Source organism: Sebastes fasciatus, chromosome 9, assembly GCF_043250625.1.
Source record: "Sebastes fasciatus isolate fSebFas1 chromosome 9, fSebFas1.pri, whole genome shotgun sequence".
Lineage (NCBI taxonomy): Eukaryota > Metazoa > Chordata > Actinopteri > Perciformes > Sebastidae > Sebastes > Sebastes fasciatus.
Genome location: NC_133803.1, coordinates 21,599,549 through 21,621,791, shown reverse-complemented (window position 1 = coordinate 21,621,791; position 22,243 = coordinate 21,599,549). Strand labels below are relative to the sequence as shown.

The following is a 22,243-nucleotide window of genomic DNA, read 5'->3' as shown; positions in this document are numbered from 1 at the left end:
AGTGCTGTTCCCTGTTGGAGCAGACAAGCCATCCACTCATTTGCATTTACAGTTCAGGCGTTTAGCTGACGCTGTTGCTACAGTAACAGTGACTTTGAGCAAATGAGTGGGCAGGTAGCAGTTCAGTGTCTGGCTCAAGGACACGTGGCTGTTAACTGGATCAGACCTGTGACCTTTCATTACACAATGAGTTCTCTAACCACCTTCTCTGACAATGTGTTGCAGCAGCCAGTTGAACCTGCAGTAGGCAGAAAGTTTTTGGCATCATTGGGCAAAAATTACACAATAACTTTTCAGCATATTGTAATTCAAGTGTTCTGAGAGAAAACTAGACTTCTGCACCTCCTCATGGCTCTGTTTTCAGGCTTTAAACAATCTAGTCCAAGAGTCCAAAGAGAGAGCGTTCCTATTGGCTGTGCTCCGGCTGGTGGGCGGTGCTTGGTATTTATATACTACAAGATGTTTCTGAAAACATTTGATGCAAGAAATAGGCATTACAGTAACAGAATATTGATTCCCATTTGATCAGCGCTGCCTAGTGTGACCGACTGACCAGAGTTCGCGACAGCTGCTCAGAGACGGTCTGTGAAATCCTGCAGATGCCAATAGGAGCACCGGAGGAACCCGGAGGACACAGAGGCACATGATTTTTTTCAGACCAGTCTCATGCACTTCTGTCAGGATATAGTGACAATTTTATAAAAATAACTTTTATTTAATCATATTTGCTCCCTTTCTACCCACTGCAGCTTTAAATTGGAGCCTGCCATGCATTTTATAACAAAATGTACAAAGAAATGTTGTGTACTTTTTGCAGAGAAGGATCTTAACTCATCACTCTGCTTGCCGTGGCTCAATTATGGCTGAAAAATCCAGAGGAAATCGTCAATAAGAAAGCAGCTTGGTGAAAGGCAAACGGCTGTTTCGCCTGACTGATTTTCCAAGCCTCCATATGCTTCCATGATAAAGGCATGATAGAAGCCATAAACAGCCATGATGGCAGCTGTCAGCTGATAAATCTGCAACCATATCCATTCAGGCCTGCAAGAAATCTGCATGATTGATTGCAATTATGTTCAGTTGTCGTTACACAGTTGGATGAAAAGTGCAGCCACAGTGCATAGAAAACCAATACTTTTGACTCCTCAGTAACTGCAGTTCATTCAGTGAGCAGTAAATGGCTTCATACTGTAGTAATGAAAGCAGTTTGGTTCCTCTGAGGAAGGATTATCGCTAATTGGCCCAGCTGGATAAACAGAGCTGCAGTAGTGGTGTTAGCATACTGCATGGCAACCTTTCCCCACCTTTATACATTTTGTGCATAAGTATTATCTGCCAGCTAGGCAATAGTACATCTTAGGGGATAAAAATGTTCCCTTGACATTTAGTCCCTCCCCGCACATCTCCTGCTTTCTTTTTTTCTCTTCTCATCATGTCACTCCACCTCCACCTCCACCTCCACCTCCACCTCCTCGTCTTGTTTTTTCCCCCCTTTGTAATTCGCTCTCCCCACATCTGTACCACCCTATCTCCCTTTACCCCTCATCTCTTTTGGTCTCTGGCCCCATCTCAGGCTCCTGATTCACTGCTCTGTCAGTAGATCAATAGAAAGGCTCTTTGTCAGGAGGAACCACCGCACGCCTCACCCTCCTCTCCCTCCCATGTCTCCCCAGACTGCAGACACACAGCCTGCTGGGAAGCTGGCTTTTTTACATCCCATACTGGAGAGCACATCCTCTTCTCTCACCCTCCCCCCCCCCTTTTTCTCCACTTTGGATCACTTTTCATCTCTGCACCTCAAAATGCACGCCGCCTTAATGGGATCCTCAAAGAAGAAGGCAACCAGGGCTCTTTCTGGGAGCCAAAAAAGAAACAGCCCGAGAAAATAGGATATCAGCACAAGACACAATGTGAAAAGAAGAGAGGGGGGAATAAAAACAGGGTGAGGGAGAGAAGTTGTGCATTCAGCTGAGCTGCAAAAGGCTGGCTCGTCTTCCCTCCCCCCGCCTTTCTCCACCCCCTGGAAAAGTGTTTGTCTCTCTCTCTCTCTCTCTCTCTACCTCTTTTTCTCTCTCCCTCGCTCTGCAGCTGTGGTCTGCTGAGCGTCACCTCCACACAGCAAGTGCCTTTACTTGAGCAGAAGAGGCACAAGGAAGAGGAGGGTAGCTGCGAGAGAGAGCTCATCCCCAGGAGTGTGTCTGAACGCACCGGAGGAGCATCTCCTCCGACTTCGCAGAGAGGGGCTGAGGAGTGGGCAAAGGCAGACGGGCAAAGGCAGGCGGCGTTGGAGTATCACTGCGCTGGTGGTGTTGGCAGAGCGTGCTGAGTGGAGGCAGGGGAATCCACTGGCGCTGTTGATCCTGGTGTCCCTGGCAAAAGCTGCTAGAGCAGGAGACAGAGAACGGCGCAGCAGCCAGGATCCCGCCAGGGGGGGAGCATTTTACAGCGACAACGAAGCGTGGAGACAGCTGAAACCTGCACACACATGGGAAAACACACACGCACACAGCTGAGTGGGGAAGGACAGTCAGACACACATTTAAAAGATTCACTCTTCTGAAACGCACATGCACAGATACAAAATGTTACTTCATGGATGCTGGATGATGGAGAGGAAAACTTCTGGAGAGGAAATTCTCTTTTAAGCAAGACTTACTGCATAGATTTTTTCCCAGTAAGACTAACTTTCTCTTTTCGGGGAGTTGGAGGTTTAAACCCTCTATCTAAGCACAGCACAAAATCAACTCTATTCTTAGTTACAGGAATTGAGAGATGCTTCCTCCTGATTCAGTCTGAGCAGTAAGTGGATTATGACGGCAATATTTTGGGATTTCTCTTTTGCTTAAAAAAAAAAAAAAAGGAGAGAAATATATCCATGACTGGTGGATTTACGTGTGTCAGAGAAGGAGAAGATCCCGTGCGTCTTTTCTCCTCTCTTCTCCTGTGGATTACAGATGGGCTTTGTGATCTCCCAGTGCAGTCTCATGGATGATCGCTCGCTGCCAGTCATTAGGATAAAGTACAAAGAGGGACACAAGTGAGTATTCAGCTGGATTTTTATCTCTGAAGGCTTAAGCTTGTGTGGAAACAAGGGTGTTGGAAGTGAATCTGGAATGAGAACACATCGCAGCAGCTTTTTTTTTTTTCTATTTAAAAAAACTACTGTGTTGTGTTTGATGAATGATCACCAGGGTGTTAAAGGTTGACACACACATCCTGAGATTCATTCATTTATACGATAACAAACCTGTATGTTTACAGACCATTTGTCAATGAACATAATTTACTAAATGAGGGGTACTGTCTACCCGGCAGGTGGCTTGGGCACAGGCAGAGATTGATTGAAGTGATCTGTGTGAATCCTATTAATGCATCCTGGACTCTGGCCAAGGCAGAAGCAATGGAGGGGAACGCCGCTGTCTAGCAGTACTATCTGATCTACCTCCTCACTGGACAAACTGAGCCCCCTCTGCACTCCCTCTTCAACAACACTCCTCCTCCTCCTCCTCTTCTCGCCCAGGCAAGGATGGTACCTCCACCTCCCACCAACAAGCCCCACGTGTGCCTGTCCACCATCATCATCATGAGCAGCATGGCGCTGATTGATGCCTACCTCGTGGAGCAGAACCACGGGCCACGCAAGATTGGCATCTGCATCATGGTGATGGTGGGAGACATCTGCTTCCTGATCGTCTTGCGTTACGTGGCGGTGTGGGTGGGTGCCGAGGTACGCACGTCCAAGCGAGGCTACGCCATGATCCTCTGGTTCCTCTACATCTTTGTGCTGGAGATCAAGGTCTACTTTGTGTATCAAAACTACAAGGCGGACAGGAAGAGCCTGGACGCTCTCGCGAGGAAAGCGTTGACCTTGCTGCTGTCCATCTGCATCCCAGTGCTGTTCGTGGTGCTGGTCGCTATCGACCACATGGAGTACGTTCGCGCTTTCAAGAAGCGCGAGGAGATCCGCAATCGCCTCTTCTGGGTGGTGGTGGACTTGCTGGACATACTGGACATCCAAGCCAACCTGTGGGAGCCTCAGAAGAAGGGGCTCCCTTTGTGGGCGGAGGGCCTGATGTTCTTCTACTGCTACATCCTGCTGCTCGTGCTGCCCTGCGTGTCCTTGAGCGAGATCAGCATGCAGGGCATCAACATCGTGCCCCACAAGATGCTCCTGTACCCCATCCTCAGCTTGGTGACCATCAACGTCATCACGCTCTTCATCCGCGGGGGGAACATGATCCTGTACAGGGACGCCAGGGTATCCGGGATCCTGATAGGAAAGAACATCCTGGCCATCATCCTAAAGACCTGCAGCTTCGTGCAGTACAGGAGACAGTTGCAGCATGCTTCTCCCGCCTTCGGGGTGGAGCTGCAGAAAAACTCGGTGGCCCACGCTCGCCCTGCACCCACCCCTCCTCAAGTGGTCATGCAGGACCAGACGGCGCTCCCCGAGGTGACGACGTGCGAACACACATGACAGTGAATCCTGGAGATGTCAATATGAATATATATATGACCCTCAGGACGCTGGCAGGGCACAACGCTCCACACCCTTTAGGGCATGTGAACACTCATGTGAACACACAGGGTGATGCTTAGTGGCACTCAAGACACTGCAGACGCTTAGCGAGGATAGAGCAGTGCTGTATCCAAATCTGTCATGGTGCAAAATACAGTCTCACTTGTGACTTTGTTAAAGCATTTCCTCCAATGAATTCAGTCAACTATGTATTTTTTCTAATTGTACAAAAAGATAAACAAAAAAAAAAAAGGGCAACTACTGCAAGATTAGAGGATATATATTTTTGAATTGTGTGTGTTGCATTCTAATCTTAAACTTAAGGGTCTGTGTGCTGTGGTGTGTATTTCTGTTGCTCGAATGTTCTTAGTAGTCGAGGGCTTTATCACGTCAAAGACGGGAGGAGCAACCAATGCGAGAATCAAAGTAAATAACAGTTAAAGTGTGTTTTTATATGTGATTCTTTGATAAAGTATTGTGTACAAGATAAAGGCATTCCTGCTCTTTCACCGGCTGTAAAAGGTTTTATTTTCATGAAATCATTTAAAAGTTATTGGAGCGATTCACGTTGTAATTAAAAATCCAGCAAATTTCCTTTAATTAACCTGGGTATCAAAAAGAAAATAGACCCTGGTTCAATCTATAATTAGAGACTACTTAAATGCTGAAGTGGTGCCTTTGCGATGTCATTCATCTTGAGTGTGATTGTTATATTCCAGGCTGCTTATTTTGAGAGAGGAGGGGAACATTTGAAATAAATTTTCTGTGCAGTTTTGAGCAGTTTTGATCACTGCAAAGGGTGACTATGGTGCCGTATAGGACAGAATACACAGCCGAGAGGTAACACTGCAGATGGATAAATGATTCCCAAATAAGGAAACCTGTTTAATATCCTCCTCAGGCGCTCAGTGGCTGTCTGTGCTTGTGCTTAGCGGCGGCGGCAGATCTTTGTAAGCACTGTCATTTTGTTCTTCACACAAAAGGACAAAATGGATACTTTGGTCCAGTGATGTGAATCCAAACAACAGCCAAGAAAACATCATGCCTTCTAATATGACAAATCCCCTTTCTGTCTCGAGATGTCTTTTTTCTCTCCGTCACCACCAGTTGAGTCAGAGCTGGACTTTTTTTTATCTTTTGCTTTTCAGTAATGGAGACATTTTAGTGCTTTCTTAAAAAGTGATGGTTGTCAAAAGGAGAAGAAAAGCCACTGAGAAATGGAAGGAGGATGTTTTACTGGGTAGGCCGTTACTAACAAAGCCAGAGATACAAAGACACATTGAACAATGAGGTCAGGTGGTATATGACGCAGTGCATAAATGAAAATAACACAGTAGGGCTGCACGATTATGGCCAAAATGATAATCACGATTATTTTGATCAATATTGAGATCACGATTATTATCACAATTATTCATAGATATTAGGGACAAAATATTTTTATTGCAAATTCACATTTTAAATAAACAGAGCGCTGCTTTCACTTTCATGTTGTGCTTCATTCCAACTGTCAAAAACTCTAACTGTTTGTTATTGTCATCTATAGCGGTTATTTGCATAAAAACACACAATTCAAATGATTAAGAAATAAATTATTGTAATTTTCACATCAATATTTGCGCTAATTAAAATAATCTTGGCATTAGTAGTTCTAATTATATATTATAAGCTGCTTAGAGCTAGTGTTAGGAAGTTAAACAGGTCATATTACTCTCTCTATTACCTATTTTATATATTGCTGCGAAAACATCTCCTTCAAACAACTGGATTTATTCAAGTTTCTCACCCCAAACTACATTTTAGATTACATTTGAACGCATCATGATAGGGGTCATAATTTACCATCGCCTAATACTCATTTTTACTGAGTACAGCTTGAATGCACCATAACGTGCTCCGTGCTGTTGGCAGACGAGCCGTCTCCTTCACTCACACTGAAGAACTTCCAAACCGACGACATGTTGTGTGTGTGTGACGTTACTGACTGTGCCGACGTAAAACCATCATGTGGCAGCTGCACATGTTTGCCTGAATATAAAACTTGGATATATGAATATGAGACCGCTGAGAACCTGCCGGCATTGATCAGCTGCTGATTGACGGTGCATCTCTAGCTGTTAGTTTAAGAAGCGCTTGAGTTTTCTATGAGCGGAGCATTTTAACGCCAACATCGCAGTCGATCATGTTAATTTAATTGTGGGAAGCCAAAATCGTGATCGCGATTAATAGTCGATTAACTGTGCAGCCCTTTAACGCATTTAAAAAAGAACTACATTTTCACAATAGTCCCCTTCTGTTGTTCTCAGGTTACTTTCCTTTGCATAATCTCTCTCTCTCGCCAGTGACTGCTTGCATAATTTAAAGCAGACTGTCTGTCCATGTTTGTTAAAACCCTGAGAGTGCAGAAGATGGTTATGTTCATCTGTGCAGCTACAGGAAGGTGGCAACTTTCTGCGCCCCAAACCAGGCTATCACATTAAGACTGCTGTCGCCAGCATTACTTGTCTGCATTGATGTCTTGTAAAGTTAAAACATCAGCAATTTAGACACTATAATAAACTATTGGATTGTATTGTTTTGCAGAACTGTAGCAATGAAAGGAGAGCATTCATCCTTTAGAGTTATACTGAATGTGCTGAATGATGAATTCAGTTAACGTGATGAACAATGAGGAAATGTTTCTGCAGAAATGGGCTGCATTGCAGCCTTGATGGATGACGATTTAAGAATTTCGATAAAACAACGTCATTCTAGTGTGCTCTAGCATCTATACAAAAGGTTTACATAATTTGCACACAATACGGTTACTGCTCTTACAAAAGCATTCAAGTCCTTGCACACTGACGTTAGTGTTGATCATAGTCATTCAATCTTAAGCCCACGTGTGTCTTTTGTGGTCAAAAGCAGAAAATATGGAGAAGAAAAAACTATTCAACCAGCAGAACTCAGCTTATATAAGGAACACGGTTTATATAAGTACATCTATCCCAGCACGCAATGTGTGGAGGGCAGAGGACACTATGGATAGGTCAGCAGTCCACTGCACAGCTAACAAACATACAAGCGTGCTCTTTTTCACATTATTTGAGTCTCTAGTTCATGTGGCATGCATTTTGACTGTGACAGGAAAAAAAAGCATCTATGGGAAAACGGGGAGAACATTATGCAAACTAATGCCAAGATTCAAACCCAGGTCCCCCTTGTGATAACTGAACCACTGTGAAGTCCTGCAAAGCACATTCTCATTCATTCCAACTCGTTCACCATCCACTCAACACGTGAAGTACCTGTGTTACACATGCAACAACACAAACTGAACATAAGTACATTGTGAAAACCGGCGTAAGCAAAACAGCACGTTTGTATTTGAAGTTATGCATTCCCTGGGTGCTGGGTGGGTCGCCATGAGCGCGACCAGATGAGGCAGTAAAGTCACACGAAAAACTAGATGGCTGAAGAAGAGATAATGAGCTTGTTTTGGTTCTCAGTATTCAATGCAAAAGCCTTTACTTGCTGTACAGTATGCAGTGGTGGAAGAAGTAGTAAGATCATTTATTTAAGTAAAAAGTACTAATACCACACTGAAAATACTCCACTACAAGTAAAAATCCTGCATTGAAAACCTTACTTAGGTATTAGTATGTAAGTTGCCGGCGATCCTGACCGCCTTTACTGTCTTTCAGAGGCTGTAGCAGGCTCAGTTTTAGAGCTAGAGAGAAGGTCCTGGTGTCGTATGAAACCTACAGTAAGGAATCCATTGGTACCCACAGGAAAAACTGGCATGGCCATTTTCAAAGAAGTCCCTTGACCTCTGACCTCAAGACATGTGAATGAAAATGGGTTCTATGGGTACCCACGAGTGTTCCCTTTACAGCAATTTTTTGAATGCAGTATAAATGTGTTATTTTCGCTTATTCCAAAAATGCTGTATTTGAATATTTCTGCATACTGGGGTCCCTAAACAGTCTTGGAATTGCATAATCTGGGTATGACTGGAAATAATAATAAGGGGGTTTCTGAGCAGTTTCCAGAACAGAAGTGAAATCACCGAAAAATGCAATTCTTGCAGAAATCTCCAAATGTCAAAGGTTTTTTAAATCAAATTAGAGCATGGCTTTTTCTATGTTGTTCCTCAAGGTCTTGGTGTCTTAATGCGGTATTTTAGAGGGATTATTGATCATTTTTATAAATTCTCGAGTGTTCAAAAATTGTTAAATTTAGCACCAAATCTTTGTAACAAATGGTATCAACCCAAAAATTGCTGCAACAACTTATGAGACATAATAGAGTATGGAAATGACCATCATATACTGTACTTCCATCATGATGTTTTAAACCCTTATTTTTTACACCACTTCTATGTGACATCTACTGTTGACCTGCTATCTCCCCCTAAAGACCCTCGTACCCCCCTAAAAAACACAAAAACTGGTCAATAGTATGGTGGGTCTCTAAGGGTTAAAGTATCAAATGTAAAAGTACTCATTCTGCAGATAAATGGTCCCTGACTGTGTTTTTCACTGAACAGAAAGGGTATGAAAAATTTTAATCTGAAAAGTAACTGGAAACTAAAGCTGTCAGACAAATATAATGTTTAAAAAGTATAATATTTGCCCCCTGGGATGTAGTGCAGTAGAAGTATAAATTTGCATAAAATGGAAATATTCAAGTAAATACCATCTGCATTCATTTTCTTTTTTTCAAATGGAAACGCCCACTCAGCCGTTAACAAAAAGCAGTGATGTAGGTTACCGAAATGAGCGAATCATGAAGCTAATCAATAAGGTTATGAATAAAAATCAAAACAATAACAGTTTAAGTGTATGCTGTATTTATATACACTTTACTTTGCCATCAAACAGCCCTTTCTGAAGAGGAACCGAAGCCGTTATATCGTTGTCTTCAAAGCCACCAGACCAGACTCCATTCACTAAAACAGTAATTTTACCTCGCAGAACACAGGAGTTGCTGGTCTACCGCTTCATCGATCGGTTTGTTTGTGTTATTGTGTGACTTTCGGATTCGAAATAATGTGGCATCCACAGAAGTACATTGCTTAGCTTCTGTGCCTGTCTGCTTCTCCAAACTAAGAGCATGCCGACCGCCATCCAAGTATGTAACGTTAATACTTTGACTATATGGATGTACTGTATACATGTATTGTAGCAGCGTCATCCTGCAGAAACCTACGTCAGGTCACATGAGAAAAGGATTTTAGAAGGGCTTGGAAAAATAACAGCTTTTACTCCAACGTATATATACTTTGACCAAAATTTGAATGTTTGGATTTGAATACAAAAGGAACACCACTGGGAATCTACAGAATTACATAAAATCACAAAAAAAGGACCTGCACTTTAAGTACAGTACTTGAGTAAATGTATTTAGTTATTCCACCACTTACAGTACCGTATGTACGTTATTTAGTGTTAAATCAAACATTAGTAGGATATCAGGCAGTGCACTGTACATATTACTCTATTATTACTATATGTTATGTTGGCAAAATATATAAAACTGCATCACTGTTCATCATTTCTTTAATCTAGTTCTGCTTTTAGTATCAACAAAGCACTTATTATTCACATACAACTGGTGTTCATATGTTTCTATCACATACAAATGGTTTAAAGAACAAAATGATGATCCACTCCTCTGGAAGCCACAAGTGTGCCTTTGGGCAGCCATCCAACCCAATCTACCCGCAGCCTCCCACCCACCTCCCATCACCCTTCTCACACTGCCAGACCCTGAATGAATGTTGCATTCATCCAGATGACCATGTTTTTTTGCTTTGCACTCTCGAATGTTAATAAACTGGGAAGGCTGCTGGATGCACCTACACACTCACCACATTAACACGGACAAAGCGGCCGGTGCCAAGCGAGCAAGACAAACGGCCGCAGTAAATTCACAGCTCGACCTTCGGCGGTCTTGGATGGCAACAGAGCTGGGGAAACAAATGTATTTTTCATGGAAGGCATGTTAGAGCACGAGGAGAACAAACCAGTACGGAAAATTAATGCTCATCAAGTATTGATTCTCTTGTCTGGAGGGTAACTGATATTAGATTTAAAAAGACCACTCTCCAAAAAACAAATAACAACGGGGCTTTTTTTAGACGGAGCAGAGGAAAGTGTGCGATGCTGCTGCACTTGGTGTATTTAATGCTCCTCTGTAATGCTTCAACTTAAAGCACTGTGCATCTTTCAAACAGTGGAGCGGCCAGTTCACATGATAATGAATGCTTTAATCTAAAATTCAGATGCTGTGCACATGAACAAAGCACCGAAAGGTCAGAAAGTTATTCTGCAGAGATTCATCCAATTCCTACTAAACATACCATAAGTATACAGATTTTCCAAGGACTCGCACATTAGCTCTGGGCAACATTTGACATCCTTGAACTATTTTGCTGAGCAGTCGCAATTATCTATTCGTCAGTCAAAACACTTGTGCAACTTATCTCTTTTTTTAGTGCACTCAATCACCAAATTGCAGCCAGTGTAATTACAAAAACTGTTTCCTTGCATAGAGCCCTTAGACACGGATGTATGCATTTTATGAGAGGAGATCTGAGAGCCCCTGTAAGAGGGAAGGTTTCACTATCTTGCACATGCACAGTTCAGCGAGGATTAACAACAGCTGTGAAGTGTGAACTCGACAGAGGATCAGGCCTGTGACTCGCAGCTACAGCATGATCTTCCTAATAATCAGGTCACTCTGCTGGACTGCTGGCGACTTTCGGTCGACCCAACAGGGAACCCAGGTGTCGGAGATGAGAGACGGTCGCTCAGAGCGCTGTGTGTAGTGCTGAATGTGAATTATGGAGAGGTGTTTCAATATTTAAACCTGTTTCTTGAGATTTAGCATTTCAATCCGAGCGATTCTGCAAGTTTTCTGTCAGGCGTTTGTTGACCTATAAAAGATTCAGGTGGTTTATGATTCTCTCTCTTGCTTGCAGGGCTTTTTCTCTGGCACCCGTTTACACATAAATGTATTAGTCAGGTCCCTAAAGATCTAAAAGAACGTTTGCTCTGCGTCATACCTATTGTTGAAGGACACACTGATCACACACTGTCTGTGACTTCATTTATATTTTAAAGCATTTGTTATTCACTTGCACCTAAAAGGGAATATTCAGAGACGATAAACAGGAAGAGGTCTTCATCATTTCATGTTTCCCTTGGTTCTTTGTTAAAGCTACAGTGTGTAACAACTGGCGGCATCTAGCGGTGAGGTTGCAGATGGCAGCCTCTCCCGTGTGCCAAGCGTATAGGAGAACTACGGTGACCAACGTGAAAACGCGAATGGCCTTTATCTAGAGCCAGTTGTTGTAAGAGTAGCGTAGCTCATTTGGAGTACGTGCGAAGTGAGTGGTGATGCAAGAGATAGAGAGCGGCGGCGAAGGTGCGTCAGCGAACAAGTGAGATTGTGGAACAGAAAACCGAGTTAGTTTAGCTCTGAAAAATATCAAGTGAATGTACAGTAATGCTGCAGCTCCTCAAGACCAACAGTTTTCCCGTGTCTTGTCTTGTGAGTGAGTAACGTTATCGACTCTGGCCCAAGCAGGATAAGTTAACACAGTGTTTGGTTTGTCCGTTCTGGGCTACTGTAGAAACATGGCAGCCGGCTCCGTGAAGAGAGGACCCGCTCCCTGTGTAGATATAAACGGCTCATTCTAAGGTAACGAAAACACAACGATTCTTATTTTCAGGTGATTATACATGAAAGAAAACATACTTATTAAAATGATATTCCATTTATACCAATAGATCCTCCTGATTGTTACACACTGGTACTTTAAAAGGGAATATACAGTATAAAAAGAGGATAAACAGGAAGAGGTCTTGATCATTTCATGTTTCCCTTGGTTCTTTGTTAAAGCTGTTAGCTTGTTGTCAGCTCCACCCCCTGCAGTTGGTCAAATCCGCTCCACAAACACCTGTCACTCATTTTGATGAGCTGTCTACCTTGATACAGCATCTAGCCCAAGGTTGAGGAAACTGCTATCAAAAATAACCACCTCAGGCATTAATGAAACAGATGGTGAGTGCAGGCAAATGTTACGAGAAACAGCAGTGATTTCTTACCTCTGTCCATTATTGTTACTATAACCTCCCCGTGCTACAGGCCCTCAAACCAGCCTACGGTAAATTGATCTCTGCCCAACATGTCCTTGGTTTCATTGAAGATTCAGCCAAACAGATGATATATTTAGCTGAGCTAGTACTTCAGTGGTTTGCTTGTGATATACTGTGTGTGATCTAGTAGAGCTTCAATAGCAGGTGTTTGTTTATGATGTCGTTGCAGCACATACTTGATTACATTTGTAATACTGTTTTTGTATTGGCGAGGGCTGTGCTATTTTTATTGTAATGAGGCAAATCTGGCATTGTAATTTTTCCACAGCATGCTGCTGGCATGACAGTGGCTACAGCCAGACAATTATGACTGAGCAGTCATTGTTAGTTGGGGGTGCTTCTCAGCTGGGTCCTAAAAGATTAAATGGAGCTTCACAGAGGAAGTGGGATATCCCTTACAATGAATACTGGAGCATCCTGGGTAAAAGAACTCATACTGTGTTGTGCAATAGTGTAGGGCTGCAACTAACAATTATTTTCATTGTTGATTACTTTCTTTGTTTGGTCTATAAAATGTCAGAAAATTATGAAAAATGTTGTTCAGTGTTTCCCAAAGCCCCAGATGACGTCCTCAAATGTCTTGTTTTGTCCACAACACAAAGATATTCAGTTTACTGTCATAGAGGAGTAAAGAAACCAGAAAATATTCACATTTAAGGAGCTGAAATCAGAGAATTTTGACATTTTTTTCTTAAAAAATTACTCAAACAGATGAATTGATTATCAAAATAGTTGTCAATTAATCTAATAGTTGACAACTAATCGATTAATATTAATTGTTGCTCTACAATAGTTATTATTTGGTTAAAATGTCTGTTAATGTGCTCAGTTAAACTGTTTAGCAGTGTTTAGTCATTGAGCATCTGGCCAAGAAAGGGTTAACGTTTTAGTCACATCAGATGTCAATCCCTTGTGGATCTTGAATGTTTGAGTCAGCATGTCTGTTAAGGAGAAGCTAGAGATGATTAACATGATAAACAGTTCCATCATACAGAGAACGCTGAGCATTAAAATACTGCAAATATGTTATATTCCCTTAAGACTTTATTTTTAGATTAAAATGTTCTTTATTTGTATTTGACAGGCTGTAGAAAAATCTACGTCCACATTATCTGTAGACCGAGCTGATGTCCATGCATGAATATTACCAGTGGCACCTTATATTAAACATCTGAACTATTCCTTTGAGACTGAAGGAAAACCCAATTACACATGTTAACGCACTGATTGAATCTCCATTAAATAAACATGCTGTCATTTAAAAACGTCAGCAAATATTTTGCTGACAGATGTTTGTCATTCCAGATGCTTGGCCCATACCCCTGTGAGCATATTGTGCACTGAAATTTCATTGATGTAAACCTTTTTTAGACAAACATCACAGCCCTCTTTAAAATCTATATGATGGTATAGTAATGGGCCAAAAGATACGAAAGAGCAACACATATGTCTTAACCTTATGTCCTACTTTTTCATTGAAGACATTTTGACATTTCACAGTAGGAAAAGCACAGGTGTAAATATCACTTGACGGACCCAGAAGTTGTAATTAATCGGTTTGGCCCCTATGTCAAATTGGCTTCAATTGGCTTTCCTGGGGGCTTGGTCTACATAGGATGAGTTAAAAAAATAAGCGTTGGCTCGTGTTAACGTGTGAATAGCATGAGTGTAGACAGCGAGATTTATTGAAATAGATAACGTATGTGTTTCGTCAGATGCACATGAAAAGATGTGGGTGACACACGATGTTGACGATGACGATGTTTACATGCAAAATGCAAAATATTCCGTTCTTTGAGATAATTCTGAAAAAGACAGTATTCCTACTAATCGGTTAACATTGCTAATGAAAATTAATATTCCACTAATATTCCCTTACATGCAGCCGTGCATACTCTGATTAAAGGAACTGGTGGTCGACCGTGCGAACACAGCCTCCCTCTTTCATTCCTTCAACCACCTTCTTAAAAAGATCTGTTTTGCGATAGTTGTGCTTATCCAAAAAACCTGTTGATATCCAAGTCTTTCATAATGTCATGAAGTAAGTGTGTTTCTCCTTCCAACCAGAAATGTGGGCTTTTCTTTTGAGCATGCTTCTCTGTAAACTGTCGGCTAGCTGTTTTGTGTACAACGCACAAAGCTGGCCGTAAACAGGCAAGAGGGTCGTAGGGTCATGTGCCGCAAACTGTCGTAAAACCCCAATTGAGACACATATTCCGAATGTGTTGTACATGTCCAAAGAATACTAGAACCTGAATAATATCGGCATATCTCACATGTCTTAATCGGAAAATGCTCTATTCAGAAGAAGGTCTAATTCAGAATAGCCAAACATAATATTGTTATATTCAGAATAATAGTGGAATATTAATTTGCATGTAAACGTAGTCACTGTTTGGGCAGAAAGTTAGTGAACGGTCAGTTACACCTGTGTTTTTCATGTTATAACATGTTAAAAAGTCTGCAGTGAATAAGAGCCTATAGCCACCCAATGAGCAGCTATATGCAGCTTTTAGATATTTTATTTTTTTGGCCCATATGTAGACTTTATGGTTGAGTCTCAGGGCTCTAATGAAACCCTACAAGCTGTTTTTACAAAGCAGCTGAAGCAAACTGCCAGCTGGTGAAGAAAGTCCACCATTTAAAGAGCCTGATATTTCTCTCATGAGCTGTTGAAGACCAAAACAGATCTAAAAGGTCAGTGAATATTGGACTGAAACTCAACCTCCATGCCCTTAATTTCCACTGCACTATATGAGCTATGAAAAAAACATTTCTGATTTTTAAGAAGTCTGCAGGATTTTTTTTTTCTTTACAAAGGAAGGCTTGGTAAGCCACATGAAAATAAGGAATTAGAGGAAATGAGCAGAATCAATAGAGGAGAAGTAATTCAGACGGTTTGAGCCTGGTGCTTCTGTTTAACTGATCATTTAAAAAAAAATATTCATTTTCAAACTCTCACCAGGCAAGTCCTCCCCACCAATTAATCCACAATTATATAGTGATTCCTCTTCGACCCAGGAGCTGGTGATTTGTAGAGGGGATTTAAGAAATAATAGAACAAATGGGTGTTTTGTTGAATTTTGTTAAAACCCTGTGTGTAGAGCATTTAAATATTTCATTCTCAAATTAATTTTAATAGCATGTAATGGCTGTAATATAACAAGACACAGTGAGAATTGGCTTGCGGTTTGTGCACCGCATGTGTTTACTGCCTTTGTCTCGGGGTAGGATTTTGGTGTGAAATGTTTAGGATTAAAGCACAAAGACAGAGAACCTCATCCAAAGCAACAACAGGACTGACTCACTCACCGTTTTTTGCAGTGAGAAAACAGACAGGTCCAGATGTTCTACAGTCCTACAGCTGCTGCTTATTAATAATCAGGACAACCAACATCACTCAAGAGTATTGTCCAAAAGTGGTTAGCTGTCTTTTTGTATCCTGCCTGCTTGCCAAGGTTTTGTTAGCATTATCCAAACTTAGATCATCTGAAATTAATTAACTTTTTTTCCACATATCAGCTCTGTAAATAACAGGTCATGTGCCCTCATTTGAGAAAAAAATCTGTTTACCCAAAAATAAATTAATATTTGATATTTTTGATTCAGTGATTGCACCTCCTATCTGTGTATTAACAAATGTTGTTGGATCATTATCTACGTAGGCGGGGAACTTGCTAATTAGATAGTCAGCTGTAGAGCATTAAACAAGGCAAACATTTACCTGCAAATGTTGATTATGGCTCCTTATTCTCCGTCTAGCCTCGGCTTTTAAGCTATACAGTTACAATCACAAGTTAGTTTTCTTTGCCTCTGTGCTCCAACATGCCCACTCAGAGGCTGGAGAGAAAAGGTGCATATCTGAAATAACAATACATTGAAGTATCACCTTGACAGGTTGACAGCAAAAAAAATTTAAGACTAACTGTGATTTCAGTTGAAATATATTTAACTGCAAACTTAACAAAACAGTCTCTTACTAAACTAACTGAAATATTTTTCATCCTGAAAGATTACTGAGCTACTGCGTTTGTAAAGCCCGGAGACACTGCATCGCTCTCTCTGTTTGACGAATGAACTGACTGACCTTGGCTTCTGATGAATGCTGTCATGTGAAAAACTTGATTATTAATGTTACATAACTTTATTACTGCAGTATCACACCTTTTCCTTTTGCATTTTCTCTAGTCTGTGACACTACCAGTTAGGGATTTAGGTCAACAGTTATCAAGCTTCAGATTCAACTATTTATGTCAGTGCATGTGGGGTAATCAATCACTGTCAATCTGAATTGAGCAATTTGGTCCAACTGAGACATACTGTAAAAATCGTTTTTCTTTCAAATATGCAAATATTATAAACAAAATTCATTAACAGAAAGAGAAAAGACATACAAAAAGGTAAGCAATCCCTACTAAGTGAGTCCCAATACATTCATTCATCAACATGATCTCATCTTTACTCAGCATATTTTGCAGACACAGAAGGTTCTCACACGTGGTTAATGTTGTGAAACGTGGTGGTTAGGTTTAGGCAACAAACCACTTGGTTAGGTTTAGAAAAAACATCATGGTTTGGCGTAAAATAAGTCTCATGACTCATGACGTAGCGTCACTTGACATAAAAATCACTCAACTTTTGGTTTCACACCACAGGAGACGAACGCCAGCCCCCTGAGTAAAAGTCCTGTGTTTGTTTGACCCGTCCACCAGTCCTCCCTCCCGCCCTTAGCGGACTTTCTTAATTCCACGTCCGTTGCTCTTAGCGTCTAATAATGATATGGATGGGTTTTCATTGGAGTTAATTGAAAACCCAGTGTGGTATCGAGCTCAACCGTTGGTATTTGACGCCCTGGGAGTGAGACCAGATTGCATCCATCCATTAATTATTTTTCCTGAATTTTAAAAAGACTATGATGCAGAAAAGAATATAATATAACAGTGGTTATATTTTAATTGTATTCTATTTCTTTATTGCAAAGTGTTTATCTATGAATGTAAATCCTTAACAAAACCCAACAGGAAGTTAAATAATAAGTAAATAAATTATTAATAACAGCATTTTCCTGGTGTCGTTTTCTTTGTTCAACAGAACTTTCTTATTTTTTCCAATAAAAAGAAACTGAAGAACATAATGAAAACACTTCACAACGGGAATGCGAACCACTTACAGCAGCAGAGATGTTAATGAAGTAACACTTGAAGCTGACTTCATTCAATAACTAGAATAAAGCACATAGAATAGAATGCCTTTATCGTCGTTGTATCGTTCAAAACCATACAACGAAAACAGGAGGGCTACTCCTGTAAGGTACATAGCCTATACTTGACAGCAAAGTTGTTTACACTAGTAAACTTTAAACAGATGCAGAGGACGAGGCCTTTTGATGACGCAGACAGTTTTTGTCCCTCGTTAAAGAGATGAGGCGGCTGCTGATCATTAGAGCAAATTTATGAATGCAAAGTGAAAAGTCAAAGGTGTATCAGCTGTTTGTAAATGGCCATAGTTATTACTGCCAGACTGCCAGAGTGGTATAGATAAAGTGGCCTCTGGAGAGAGCTGGGACGGCTTGTGGAGAGATAGGGGAAGACGGAGCAGCTTGCAGCTCAGTGAGGGATGTGGGGGAGGAGAGAGGACGGGGGTCGGGTTAGTTCACAGCAAGCAGACCAAAGAACTGATATAGATGGAAGCAGTGAGCTTTACTGTGGCCACCGGGAGGGCGGGAACATAAGGAGGATGAGTCACAAGCTCACAGCACAGGAATGACCCCTCTCGGAGGGATGTCTCTTGGGAAATTGTTTAGCCGAGATAGCGAGGGGGCAGGAGACATTTGCCCGCCATCACCGAACCCGCCTCTCTATCGATGGCCATGTAGTGACATTCTCTAACCTTCTTTGTATCTGTGGACACAACGGGGATTGTTTATAAGCTTATTAAACCGTAAATTCTGAAACAGTGTTGGACAATGAGTAGGAGGCATATATTAAGCTGCCAAGTTGCCAAGCTGATAAAATAGTGGAGATAACGGGAGGCAATCATGCACCTCATGCTTTGATGAGCAATATATTCCCAGCTCACAGCAGGCTGTGTAGCTGAAGCCTAAACATATGGTATAATGTTGACTTTTCTCAGTTCACTTCTAGCTTTGACACCAACACGACCTTGTAGGATTTTAATCGTTCCATTTGAACCCGTGCTCGGGTAACCTAATTAGTGAAGTAGGAAATCAAGATGAAGCAGGGTGGATGAAGGGTGGGGCATGGAGAGAGTAATGTGATACAGATAAGGTCAGAGAGCAGAACCTCAGAGCTGATCTGTAAAGAGGAAGAGAGAGATGAACACTGAAAATAAATGAGGAGATTTTATGCAGATGATTTCTGAATTTCCATTAACGACCTTTCTCTGTTTAAGTTTGTCATCCTAGCAGAGAGATGTTTTTTGGTTAATCATGGATTTATAAGGTGAGAGGTAACACTTACACGCTCATCTTCAGCTTGTAGGTTTAAAGGAATAGTTCAACATTTTGGGAAATACGCTTTCTGGTAGAGAGTAATATGAAAAGATTGATATCCCTCTCATATCTGTCAAAGTCTATGCTTAACATAAAGACTGGAAACAGCTAGACCGGCTCTGTCCAATGATAAGAAAATCTGCCTACCGGCACCTCTAAAGGTCACTAATTAACATGTATATTGTTGTCTAATTCGTACATAAAAACGACATGTAAAAGTGACAATTTATTGTTCACGTGCCAGACTATTTCTTGGCTATGTCCAGTTGCCAGGTAACTAGCAGTTTTTACACTTAATATATGCATAGATAGCTTCAAGTTTAGCATAAAGGCATATAGTATATGAGAGTGGTAGCAATCCTCTCATCTAACTCTTTGCCAGAAAGCAAAGGATGACTTCCAAAATGTTGAACTATTTCTTTAAATTTGTAATAAACAAGTCAAGCTGCTGAATCAGTAAGAATGGAACGATGTATTTATAGAAACGTCCATATACAATAAACGTAAGATTCATAAATATCCAACCTGTTCTCATTCCCAACTCATACAGACGCTTGGTCACTTAGGGTTAAGGCAACAAAACTACTTGTTTGGGTTTAGGAAAAGATCACGGTTTGGGTTAAAATAAGTGAGGTTGTTACGTAACTTAAGCAATGTACTGTATGTAAGTTAGATACGTTTCACATGGGACACAAACAGCAGTGTCCTCTGTGAAAGTCCTGCGTTTGCTTGACCCATCCATCCATCCACCTAGAGTTTGTTTATTCCCGATTTTGCCGGTCTGGTCCAGTGTACGACGAGCTTCAAGGAGGAATCAAGGAGCTTTGATTTTATGCCAACCGGCTGAACCGGCATTTGTCATTATGACATGTTCTGGCAAATTAAAAAGAAGCCAAATGACAGCAACCTTTGCCGACGGCGTCACGGTGCTAAATCCAGCCTGTATTGCATGAGTGATAAACAATATGACAACGTGATTAACATAATATTATATTTTTTTTTATGAAAGGACAAACTGAGCCACTAGTGTGACAGGCCACGCACATCTCAGACACTGGCTGAAGGCATCCACCCTGACCTCCAGACGCAAGCCAGCAGTGGCTCTGTTTACATTAGTAAGGCTGCATTCACACTAAATCAGGTGTTGTGGCAAAAACGGCAGTAGTGCGTTTAACATATGGCCGTGGGGAAGCAGGGGGCGCCGAAAAAATGCAGTTGAAAGCCTGGTGCGTCTCATACATACGCCAAACATTTGCCTTGTGCTTGAGAGGCGTGACAAAGTGTTGGTATTTGACGACCTGGAAACAAGCCCGTCTGAAATATCTTGTGCGTGTCATTTTGCTGTACATATGCAGCTACCTGACACTGTAAGTAAAATCTATTAAGCCTTACACTGTCACTCAAGGGTGACACAGAATTACTTGGGAAACATATAGTGGCCTCAAGAAAAGAGGCCTTTTGCACTAATAAGATTAAGCAGAGAAAAGTCCCCAGCAGCAGCCTCAGTTCAGCTGCCAGCAGGTACTTCATGCCAACCATGCAGCACATAAGGTAATAAGCCACCATGACACTAAGCCTGCATTAAAAAAGGGTTGGCTGCAACGTTTCAGATACGAGGAATGAGCCTCGATGTGACAGATCATTGTCCAGATTGAGACTCATGTCAAATATAATTTTTCAGTCCATGTCAAAGGCCAGAATAGTTTGGATAAACTACTGAATAATTATGTTGGCAGAAGAGATGCAATGCTATGTTTGGATGTAAACGTTGGAGCTAGCGAGGGGAACTTATTTCCCGCATGGTGCAGCATGCTCAGCTAGTGATTATGTGTGTGAAGCGAGCTCCGAGTGATCTCAATATGGTATCTGGTAAATAACGGCTTTTTTCACAGCTGTGTTACGCGGAAGGGAGGCTTTGTTGTTGCAGTGATGACAGCCTCAGTAAGCAACGCTGGCACGAAAACAAGCGTGTATTACTGATGGGAATTTCAATGGGAGGTTGAGCTCTTTTTGTGTCAATATTGCTACCCTATAGATGACCTATTTCTCTGCGTGGTGCCATCCTTGATCATGCAACATGTTTTAAGTGACGAAATCAGGATTCAACATTCAAGAACGGCAGAATGGGTTGACTTGCTTTAAACAGTTTACATAAAATAAAATGGCACCATGAGAAACTCAGATACAGATAAGAATAATACCAAAAAGTGATTACAGAAGCCAAATCTACAGCTGGAAAAGATGAATACTGTAATATGTGATTTCAATTTTAGATCCAGACGAGTTCTCTCATTAAAAAACTGTGTTGCACTTTTTATACTTCACAGTGAGAGCACAGTGATTAAAGTATAATAATTATACTGCTATAAATAAGCCTACATTGTAAAGCAATTACAGATTAAATGCTGTGCAAATGTTACAAATGCAAATTAACAATTTTGTAGCCGATACTTGATGATGATTGTGACTGTAATGGTCCGTTTTATGTGCAAGAGTCAAGAAAGTTCTTCACTCAGTACGACTCCTAAAACTACGCTTTTAAAAAATTCAACGGGCGAGATTAGTCATGATGAATTCAGTCTGAAAATCTCTGGCCAGACGTGTTCTCTCCTGGACTCCAGAAGCTGTTGTGAAATAAGTGTTTTGGCATCAAAAAACACATCTCCCAATTTGAATAGAATAAAAAATAATTGAAAATCTAATCTTGTGTTCTTTGGCGATGTAAAAATGGAATTAATGGGACGTGTGCTCTATGCCAAATTGCAATTTAATGAGTTGAGTCACCCTGACTGTTTTGTGTGTACAAGTCATTATCACTGACAGTGATGTGCTTGTTAAATACTACAGTATTGTCTCATGCAGTGTCCTGATTCTTTAAAGTGTGACCGAAGTCTCTCGCTTAATAATTCATCTGCATCCTGGTTTAGTATGAAGAACTTATTGTACAATCTGAATAAATAGGCGTCTGTCTGTGTTAATATTAGGGGTATAAAAAAATATCGAAACCCATGAGTATTGCGATATGATGTTTTGCAATACTGTATCGACTCTCCAAAACGCTGTATCGAT

At 41.2% G+C, this 22,243-nt stretch overlaps 1 protein-coding gene across 1 annotated transcript; it reads left to right on the top strand.

Annotated features, from left to right (window-relative positions):
- Positions 1-1,714: 1,714 nt before the first annotated feature.
- Positions 1,715-8,320, top strand: LOC141774206 (transmembrane protein 121). Its single transcript, XM_074646639.1, has 2 exons — positions 1,715-3,037; positions 3,316-8,320. Exon 2 carries the CDS (start codon positions 3,527-3,529, stop codon positions 4,475-4,477), a length of 951 nt encoding a protein of 316 aa, XP_074502740.1. The 5' UTR covers positions 1,715-3,037; positions 3,316-3,526; the 3' UTR covers positions 4,478-8,320.
- Positions 8,321-22,243: the final 13,923 nt, after the last annotated feature.